This window comes from Mus pahari, chromosome 6 (assembly GCF_900095145.1).
Source record: "Mus pahari chromosome 6, PAHARI_EIJ_v1.1, whole genome shotgun sequence".
Classification (NCBI taxonomy): Eukaryota; Metazoa; Chordata; class Mammalia; order Rodentia; family Muridae; genus Mus; species Mus pahari.
In genome coordinates, this window is record NC_034595.1 from 100693109 (window position 1) to 100704055 (window position 10947).

At 46.0% G+C, this 10947-nt stretch overlaps 1 protein-coding gene across 1 annotated transcript in view; it reads right to left on the minus strand.

Moving 5' to 3' along the window:
- Window positions 1-1183: 1183 nt before the first annotated feature.
- Slc25a33 (solute carrier family 25 member 33) overlaps window positions 1184-10947 on the minus strand; it is a 25444-nt gene continuing 15680 nt past the window's right edge. The window contains exons 3-7 of the mRNA XM_021200582.1: window positions 10298-10375; window positions 8325-8425; window positions 6631-6697; window positions 2956-3236; window positions 1184-1646 (exon numbers count right to left, since the gene is read on the minus strand). Coding sequence (XP_021056241.1) covers window positions 1447-1646; window positions 2956-3236; window positions 6631-6697; window positions 8325-8425; window positions 10298-10375 — 727 coding nt within the window. The 3' untranslated portion in view covers window positions 1184-1446. The remainder of the gene's footprint in view (window positions 1647-2955; window positions 3237-6630; window positions 6698-8324; window positions 8426-10297; window positions 10376-10947) is intronic.

The following is a 10947-nucleotide window of genomic DNA, read 5'->3' on the forward strand; positions in this document are numbered from 1 at the left end:
CTCTGTAGAACTCATGTTCGATTCCACAGTGAAAGTGAAGGAGAGATGACTGCTGATGTTTTCCTGCCTTCTTCTCAACACAGGATCTTACATGGAATCCAGCAGGTTGGCCCTGAGCGTCTAGTTATGCCCCTGCCTTAGCCTTCTGTGGTCTTTTTGAGTCTGATTACATCCCTTTAGAAACAGGGAGCAGATGAGGAGGCAGCTCGCTGCTAAGAGTGCTTGTCCAGCATGCACAAAGCCAGACTGAGTGCGATGGCACATCTTAGTGATGCCAACAATCAAGGAGTGAGGAACAGGAACAGCAGTTCAGGGTTGGCTGGGCATGGTAGTACACACCTTTAATTCCAGAACCTGGAGGCTAGAGGCAGGCAGATCTCTGAGATCAAGGCCAGCCTAGTGAGTTCCAGGGCAGCCAAAACTACAGAGAAAACCCTGTCTCAAAAACAAAAACCATCAAACAAAACCCCAAACAAAAAAATCTTTAAAAAGAAGGCATCTAAACGCCACCAGTCCCCCATCAGAATACAAGTCTGTACCAGGGCTGGCAATGGCCCCTTCGTCCCACGGCATCCCACAGCGGCAGAGCAAGCACTGCTCCACACACTCCTCACGCTGTGTGCGGCCAGCACACTTGAGAGAGTGCCAGGGCTCAAATAGGCTTCACTTCTGGAAATACTACCAGGAGGTGAGCAACTGATAAGCAGCAGTTCTTTACAAGTGCTTTGGGCTCAGATGCGGGAAAGAGATAAATGAAGGAAAATATTTGTAATGTAGCTAAAAGCAGTATTTATTGTCAAGCTGGGTCAGGCCCAGTGTGCACAGCTGCATTTTCAGCCCTTGGGAGGCTGAGGCAGGAGAATTAAAGTTGGAGATCAGTCTGGGCTATAGCATCAAGACACTGACTCAAAAAGGGTGGGGTGTAGGGTGGTTAAAGAAGTTACATTCCACTCCCACCCCCCAATTCAATGTCTGGAAACTTACAGATAAACCTATGTGGGAAAATGGATATGTACAGAGGGAAAGTTGTGGGACATTTGCTCACAGTTGTCACCAAGCGTTAACTGTCCACCACTCGGTCCCCACAAGTCATGGTTCTCACTTCCCCACATTCAGCCAGACCCCTTGGCTGGCTTATGGTACAGTAAGCACAAAAGAGAACACAAACCCAGAACAAACTTAAATTAAATAGCATGATTTAATTTACTTGCTCCTTAACCCTCAATCCTCTTAAGTTAAAAAAGAAAAGTTATGATTAACTATTAACGTTAATGAATTTAAACCTTCCAGAAACAAGAATCCAAAAGGAAATGTCCAACAGGTGACATGAGCCAGGTATTCTATGGCCTTCGCTGTTTCAGTTTTGAACACTAAACATCAACGGAAAAGAAAATCTCTAGGGTTTTCAGTTTTATTCTTCTAGAGCACAACCGTGTGGCCCTGTCACTAAGCACGCTCTCCCAGCAGGTACACGATGAACTCATAGGTGGACAGAACAATGGCAGTATTGGGGATCTGCCGGATGAGCTGAGCAAAAAGTCCTCGGTAGAAGGCGAGGTAGCCTTCCTCCCGGAACACCAGGCGCGCCGTCTGCACGAATGACCTGTACTTGCTGCCTTCCTCTCGGAGCCGTGTCCTGATGACCTCTGTGGGAGAGACAATGGGAAGTTGTCACGGCACCCATGTCTACTGCGCATCTTGGTTCTAACCTGACAGTGAAGTCATATGCAGTGGCACATGCCTTTAATCCCAGGCAGGCAGATCTCTGTGAGTTTGAAGCCAGCCTGGTCTACAGACCAGGACAGCCAGGGCTACATAGTGAGACCTGTCTTGAAAAAAGTAAAAGAAAAGGTAAGTTCTTCTTAGACTGTGTTCATCTCCCAAGATTCCCTCAGATCTCCTTACTCTGTCTAGCTGAAAAGCCACCTGGGCTCCCTCCCAGCACAGTGTGGCACACTTGTCAGCCCCGCTTGTTGAGCAGACCTCAGAGCCCAGGGGCACTGCTGGTCTCCCCCTCTTCCTGCCTTTGTGTCTTGGTGGTGCTCCAGGACACAGTGGGATCTAACACTTGTTCCTGAGACATGGTGCACCTGTCACTGCTGTGTAGGGGGCTTTTGAAAACATAACTTTTTTGAAGTCATGATGAACTGTTTTTAAAGTAGGTTAGTGGGACAGTAGCAATCTCATCCTTGCATCTTGGATAAGGGTGCAGTTCAGCAGCAGAGCATGTGTTTAACATTCAAAAGGCCCTATGGGCCCTAGCATCCCAACAGGAATCGTGTTCCTGGCTTGGGAGGCGGGGCAGGTGGATCTCTGTGAGTTCAAGGCCAGCTTGACCTACATAGTGAGTTCCAGGACAGCTAGATATAGAAAAAGCTATCTCAACAACAAACAAACAAACGAACAAACAAACAAACCCTACAAAACAACAGGAACATTCAAAGAAGCAAAAAGGTCCAAATAGTAGATTTATGCAGTACCGACTCGAAGAAGAAGCTTCGCTAAGCTTCCTCATTTGGCTCCTGCATAACTTTTTGAACCAGGGAATATTAAGTAAAGTCTAATTTGCGCTTCTTTGAAAACAAAGGTTCAGTGTCCCACATTTTGGCCCAGCCAACTTTTGTGACACTGAGATGGAGCTGAGCAAGGTAGAGTAGGCCACCACTCACATGGTGTCTGGGCAGTCAATGATGGTGTCACTCTGCCCTGCGGGGACAGAGTGAGCATCTCCAATTTGAAAGTTTAGAGTGTCACCTTGGCCAGATCAGACATGCTTAACCATGCTTAAGCATGTTTACACATGCCCCAGGCTGGAAATCTCTGGACTCAATCACCCCTGTCACATGTATTTCGGGTAAGGGACACCCAATCTATGTTTGCATTTCAGTCTACACAGTGACAAATGACAAAGCCAACAAGTGTTTCACTGCTCCAGAAGAAAAGAGAAATACATACCGTGTGGGTAAGCAATGCAGGAGGCACATCCCTTAGAAACAGCAGCAGCTGCCATGAGTCCAAAGAAGCTAGAGGAACCTTTCTCAGTTCCGTCTGTGGAGGAGACGATCGGAGCTTCTTTCAAACACTTCTTTAAGCTCTCATAAATAGCAAAGCAGATGATTGTCTCCGAGATCCCAGCATAGGAGGCAGTCAGCCCTCTATAGAAGCCACGGATGCCTTCTGTCTGGTACACATGCCGAGCACACTGGAGTGTGTTCATCTGCTTGCAGCCCCTCACCCTGTTGGAGGGATCAACAACACACACTGAGAGACATACCACACCCAAGTCATAAGGGGATCAGCGATGGGTGACACAGAAATGACACAAGAGAAGAAACCTGTCCTTTTTGTTCTGAGGCCACCTGACCTCTGGCCCACTGTGAGGCCAGTTCAATTAGCTGAGAAACCTGACAGGGCATATAACAGATGGCGTCTGAACCTACAGTCCCTGAAGCAGGCCTATAGCCTCTGACCCAATTCTAGAAAATGCTAATGGAAGACAACATTTGTCAGAGGAACATTTGGAATCATCCATGTATCTAAGAGCAGGACTGGTTAAGTAACCCGTGGTGCATACACATGGTGAGGACAGCTGTGATGGCAGGAAGATACAAGGAAGCTAAGTTGAAAGCAGACAAAATCAGATACAAGGTCAAACATAGGAGAGAATGCCACGGGGAAAGGTTGGTGCAGTAACCTGGAGATGATCTCTGATTTTTAGCATTCTTTTGCCTCTGTGCTCACTTTATAAGGAAATGAACAGAAATCATCTTTGTTGTTTCTTTTATATACATTCCTCTTGTTGATAACAGTGTCCTCTGCTTGAGAGCCAATGCAGACTAGTTGTTTTACAGAGTAAAGTGGTCCTGATACTAGACCCAAGAGTGTAAGCAGGAGGCTCATGCCTGTAGAGAGAGAGAGAGAGAGAGAGAGAGAGAGAGAGAGAGAGAGAGAGAGAGAGAGAGAGAGATTGATTTTAAAGCTAAACCACTAAACTCTTGTACCTGAATTAACCGTTTTCTTGCTCAAACCTTGTTGAGTGCCCCCACCCCTGCAGCTGGCTCCTTCCTTTGAAGATTGGGAGCTGCCACCGCCTCGGGAGGCTCTCCTATTCTCTCCAACTCCATCCAGCCTAGGTTGCACTATGGACTCTCCAGAGTGCTGGACACCTCACACCCCTTGTCCCACCAGACTATAATCCCATTTGCTGATTGGCTGTACTGCTATAAGGTAGAAGGCATGACCAATTTCTCTGGCAACCACTGGAACAATATATACTCACAGATAGTCACGGATCTCTCCTAAATAAAGGTCTAAGACGTCCTAAGCACTAGAAAGGGCCTCAGTCAGCAGATGCATTTATCTGTCGCTAAGCACGGGTGATATCAGGACACTGTGAACACTTGGCTCTGAGGTGATGCCAGAGGCTTCCAGGAGACAAGGCTGGCCAGAAGCTGGAAGCACAATACTTAGGAGGGGCAAGGGACTGGACACTCGGGAACATGGACATATAGGACACACACAACATTTTTGGAAACTACAAGGACTGTCTCAATGCTTGGTCCAGGACTTAAGAGTTACCCTGCTGGCTGGAGAGATGGCTCAGCGGTTAAGAGCACTGACTGCTCTTCCAGAGGTCCTGAGTTCAAATTCCAGCAACCACATGGTGGCTCACAACCATCCATAATGAAATCTGACGCCCTCTTCTGGTGTGTCTCAAGACAGCTACAGTGTACTTACATATAATAAATAAATAAATCTTAAAAAAAAAAAAACCAGAGTTACCCTGCAAGTAACTGACCCTTGTCATAGGATTCTAGTCAGCACTTCAGAAGGCAGAATGGACTGTGGCGATGGGAAGCCCTCATCAGGGCATGTGTGGGCAGGCACAAGATGATGGTTCAAGAGGATGATGAACCAGGCAGAATCCTCCTTCACCCTGCAGGTACATCTCAGGCTTCCCTCTCTCCCTCAGAGGAAGCTGGAGGGAAGATGAGCTTGCTAGTGTTCCCAGGGTTCGCATTGCTGGGCCACATAGCACCATACAAGCAGTTCCTTGAACTTAGCCTGGGAGAGCCCAAACTTCTACTGAAAATTAGCATTCCTGTAAGAAGTCTGAGTGTGGGTGATAGCCCACAGAAATAGTAGCTGTAGTAGATGTGGTTTTACACAAACAGAAACGTTTTCCTACCACATTCATCATAAAGTTAAAAAGCATAGTTTAGTATACTTGGTTCTTTGAAAATTCACAGGTGTTGCTGGCCTGCTGAGAAATCTGATTTACATATAAAAGAAGCATTATTACTGTATCACAGATTTTTAAAATTCAATAAATTCATTTCAATTGGTTTCTATTTCCTTAAAACCTAGCTGTAGACAGGGTATCAGGCCTAGGTCTGGGGAGGCTTGAGACAGCAAGATTGCACATTTGAAGCAGCCTGAGCTACACAGCAAGACCCCGTCTCAACAAAAAACCAAGTCCAAACATTCTGTAGGTTCCACCAGATACTCAAGGAACACAGTTAAGAACTCCAGGTTAGGGACTGGAGAGATGGCTCAGTGAGTTCCAGGACACACAGGGCTACACAGAGCAACCCTGTGTAGAAAAACCAAAAAAAGAAATACATTGTAAATGACTACCTTTAAGAGGGTTAGCAAGACAATATCCTTGATATTCAGTGACAGAGAGGGTCTTGGAGCTGTTTATCCACTTAGCTTCTAGAGACAGAAACACGTTATCTCTGATGTAATAATTTCAGAGTCTGAGACCATGTGCCTGAAAATGTCAGTTGCAGATTTGAGGATAGGGACTGTGGGGTGTGGAAGGGTCCNGGAGCGGCATGAGCACCCCTCCCTGAAGGTCTCCTTAGAGCCTCTGGCATCCCTGCTTTAGAGACACATGCCACACAAAGGACCACTAGGGTAGGAAGTAACTTGGAAAACTGTTAGGCTACAAAATGCAAAAAGTCAATTACAGGGGATCAGGAAGACGGCTAGGTGCGCACAAGGGCTCACTGTGTAGACAGGAGCACCTGAGCTTGAATTCCCAGCAGCCACAGCAAAGCCGGAATGGTTAAGAGTGCCCAAGAGGGCTGGTGAGATGGCTCAGTGAGTAAGAGCTCTTGACTACTCTTCCAAAGGTCCAGAGTTCAAATCCCAGCAACCACATGGTGGCTCACAACCATCCATAACAAGATCTGGTGCCTTCTTCTAGAGTGTCTGAAGACAGCTACAGTGTACTTACATATAAGAAATAAATAATTTAAAAAAAAAAAGAAAAAAAAAAAACCTCCAGGTTAGGTTCAGGACAGACACCAGAGACATCAGGGGGCAAGGTCCAAAGTGCCCTCGCTAGTGTCCTGGTAGAGTTTACAGCATCCTTCCTGACAGTGGGCTCCACAAAAAACCCCAGAGAGGAACACCCAGGAAGGAAGCTGGGACCATGGAGAGGCCCTTCTGTCCATCTTCCCTTGCTCTCTGGGGCTCCTCCATCCACAATGCTGTCAGGATAGATCTCAAAAGACAATTCAACATATGCATAGAGAGAAATCCAGAGCAGATAGCTAAGGGCTCCTACTTCCCGTCCACAGCACAGCAGGAAGACTCCAGGTACTGAAGGAACTGTTGACTTACTTGCGTTCTAGCTGCATCCTCGTTTTAACCATCCAAATAGGATTCATTAAGGTATTTGTGACAAAAGCTGGAGGGAAAAAAAGAGTCATCACTGATACAGCCAGTGTTTGCTAATACAATCCCGATGCAGTGGCCCACACAGCTGGGCGCAGAAGCAGTGGGTTAATTGCTCTCAGTTCCACAGTGCAGCAGCTGTCCCCGCCAAGCACAGTCCTTCTGGCCTCTAGGTGGTGCTATCACTTCGGTTCATTTCAATCCTAGGGCAAAAACTATTTAAAATTCCAATTTAGAAGCTTCAGATCCAGAAATAATTTGTTTTTAAACGTGCTCATCTGTACTTATAGCTAACCCTGAATAAGAATGTTAAATCTTAGCTGGGTGTGGTGTCGCACGCCTTTAATCCCAGCACTCGGGAGGCAGAGGCAGGCGGATTTCTGAGTTCGAGGCCAGCCTGGTCTACAAAGTGAGTTCCAGGACAGCCAGGCTATACAGAGAAACCCTGTCTTGAAAAACCAAAAAAAAAAAAAAAAAGAATGTTAAATCTTTGGTTACCTGAATTCAAACTTGGAAATTTAAGGACAAAAACATTAAAAGCCCAGTGGCCCACAGGAATCATTATTTTGGTAAGCCTTCGGCAGCATTTTAACATTCTGGATCAGTCCCAAACCTCAATGCTCAGCTCTCCTCTAACAGCTAGTGTCCTCTACATATTAATATAGAGTAAGCATATTAATGAGGTCACTGGGGGGCACTGGCTTGAAAAGCTCCTTCAAGGTGTGCTGGCTTTACCCAGAGTTCTTCTGGGTTAATTTTAAGCATCACAAAGCCGATTAACTAACAGGGACTGGATTACAGTTAACTCACTGACTGATTGACAGGGCTGGATTACGGCTAACTCGCCATGGCACAACCTGAGCTGGAATGGTACACTGTCCTGCTCAGGGCTCAGAATTAAGGACAATCACTGTTTTTGTGTGAAGAAGTTTGCTTAATATTACTTTTCTCTGACTAAAGATCATAACCTGGGTTAGTAATTTTATTGAGAGTAACAAAGGAAATTGGTGTGGACACATTGCAGGCTATTAGCAGAAGGAAGATATTCTAAAATGCTAATCTAAATTCTCTAAAAATTCTGTTAGATTGAAAGGACAGAAGCCTCAGTGTAGAAGGGCAAAGGCTTCTCCTAGTAATTTAGGAGCCAGTGCTTTCTCACAAACACTCACTCCCTGGGGCACTCCCTGCCCCGAGCTCTGCAGTGAGGACTTCCTCAGAAGAGAGCAGACTGTCTGGAGGCATAAGGCCTTAGGTACAGCCTCAAGTACCACACAACACATAAAACCCTGATTCTTGCTGTGCAAGTGAGCTTTTTAGAGCAGATGCACCCCAGATACCTTGGGGAATCAGAAAGAAAGTGGCTCCCACTCCACATTACAACTCAATAGGGGAATCAGGAAGATGAAGAACACATTTGACCAGTGTAGGAAGTGTGTGGGTACCTAGAGGGAGAATAAGAAGCTAGAGTAGTCAGAGAAAAGTAAAATCTGTTTATAAACTGCTAATAGTCATGTTCTACAAACTCCAATACAAAGCTTTGAAAATGGTTTTAGGGTCAAAAGAGGCAGGGAGTTAACATCTAATTCCTGGAAAGAAAAAAAAGAAAGCAAAATGAAACAACCCTCGCTAGGGGAACATACCTGCAGAGCCAGCTGAGAAAATGTGCACAGTATTGCTATTAGGCACGAAGATGCCATTGAATTGCTCTTTGGCTTTGGAGTAACATGCAAAGTACACAGCCCTGTTAGGACAAAAAGAGAACACACCATAAAGAAAGCATTACTGCACTTTACAGTATACAGGTCCCTCTGCACCATCTATCACAAACAGGAGACCACAGGCGAGAGTAATGCTCTTAGCCTGCAAGGAAACAAGAGGCCGGACTCACACCCAGGCTGCCACTGCATGGATGTCCATGCCTTCCAGAAATGAAGTGCTGACAGCCATGGCAGTATAACAGAGGAAATAAGAGTTTTGGTAACACATATAAAGTCCTTTCACACTCTGTCTGTCTGTCTGTTGAGACAGAGTTTCTCTGTGTAGCCCTGGCTATCCTAGAACTCACTCTGTAGACCAGGCTGGCCTCAAACTCATAAATCCACCTGCCTCTGCCTCCAGAGTGCTGGGATGAAGGTGTAGGCCACCACTGCCTGTCTCCTTTCACATTCTTTATTCTGGATGAATGCTAATCATCTGAGTGGGAGTGCAGACTGGTGTATACCGTCATTTTACAGTATACAGCACTGTTTAACGCACTCTGCTTTCGTCTTGTGTTCACCTAGTGTAGACTGCAGTCTGAACTGCCTGCAGTGACTCGGGAGGTGTGCCTCATCTCTGCAATGCAGGAGAACTGCTTCTCTTCGCCTCTGCTGAACAGCAGGTCAACCACAGAATCTATTTCAACTAAGGATCCTAACTACTGCTGAACAGGATCCCAGGAGGCCACTAGTTTGGACTAAGTTCTGGTACCATATCCCAACAGAAAAGACAGAAAGGGAGTTGGGACGGTGGTGGTGGTGGTGGTGACGGCGGTGGTTGTAATCATTTGTGCTGAAGTTGGCATTCCTGTTACCAAGTCATTTGGCTTTCCAAGAAATCAGGATTAGAGAAAAGTAACAGATCTCCCACAGGGGCAAGTTCTAATCAGTATAAGCGTTAACCCTTTGTTGCTCTACTGTTCTCTCTGTTCTTCCATTTGAGTGACTCTGAGATACACAACCTTTTGATAAAAACCTCTTTATCTTCTATGTAAACAAGCAGACACACCAATCTTATTTTATGGAGTAAAGCACTGGAATTTGGCCAGATTCCAAAATAGAAAAGGCAAGGAAAATCTTTCAAGTCTATGTTAGAGGACTCTGTCCCATGACAACACTGCCACTTGTCCCTTTTATACACGCAGTTCCTGTCTATTAGCACTGCCTGTAACTTCATACGAGACACCATCTATGCATGGATGATGAGCATTTGGAAAGTGGCCAGTATTCTCATCAAAAAGGTGAATGGAGACAACAGCTTACCATGCAGGGATAGTGCACTTCTATGAAGCCTTTAAAAAGAATTAAAAAACCAAGGACGAGGAGCTGGAGAGATGGCCCAGTGGCTGAGAGTACTGACTGTTCTTCCAGAGAACCTGAGTTCAAATCCCAGCACCCACATGGTGGCTCACAACCATCTGTAATGGGATCAGATGCCCTCTTCTGATGAATCTGAAGACAGCTACAGTGTACATACATACATTAAATAAATAAATACATTTTAAAAAATAAAATAAAATAAATCCAAGGATGTAATGTTATAGAAAGTGAAGCCTAGACGTCTTTGAAATTCCTTCAGACTAATGTGCCTATGAGTCATGGGACAGTCATCCTGCTAAGAAGGCAGATGACATGGATCTGTGTGCACTATAAACCCGGGCATTTCTATACCCATGGACACAGCACACTCAAGGTAAGAAACTCTCCCTTAGAGAGACTGGAACCTACGGTTGCCACCGCTTCTCCATATCAGACATAGTTAGGCAATTTTACTAGATGGGGAAAACAAACAGCCCTTCAGCAGTGTCACTGTACTGCACAACTGGGAGCTCGCTCGCTGGCAGTTACGTGCTTACCTTGATGGTGCAACTCCAACCAAATTTGGACCCAGGCCTCTAAAGAGTGACTTTGGTCCCTCCTTTTCCAGGATCGATCTGAATAAGAAAGAAACATAGTTTTAGAATCTTCTGCTGATGTGGCTGCTTGGGTGAGTGTCAGCGGCATGAACCTGTAATCCCAGTCCTGGGGAGGCGGAGAGGGAGGATGAGAAGACCAAGAGTCTGAGGCCAGCTGGGCTACATGAGACTGTCTCAAAACAAGCCAAGACCTCCGAGGAAGGCCCATCTGGGCAATAAGAAGTCAACTGTCACAGGGTTGCTCTGAAGGAATAAAATGTTTAGAAGCCCCCTGACTCTTACTTCCCCCCATCAGAAGGTTGTAGAATCAGACAGGAATGCTACAAAGACTGTCTAGGAAATCTCTGATCCTGTTTCTCAGTTCCTCTTACTTCGGTCTGAAATCTCGCTTTCTCAGGAGGCTAAGACAGAAAGATCACATGTTCAAGGTCTGCCCAGACTACACAGTGAGTTCAGGGCAGCAAACCCCTGGCTTAAGATATAAACTCACAAGCTGGGCGTGGTGGCACACGCCTTTAATCCCAGCACTCGGGAGGCAGAGGCAGGAGGATTTCTGAGTTCCAGGACAGCCAGGGCTACACAGAGAAACC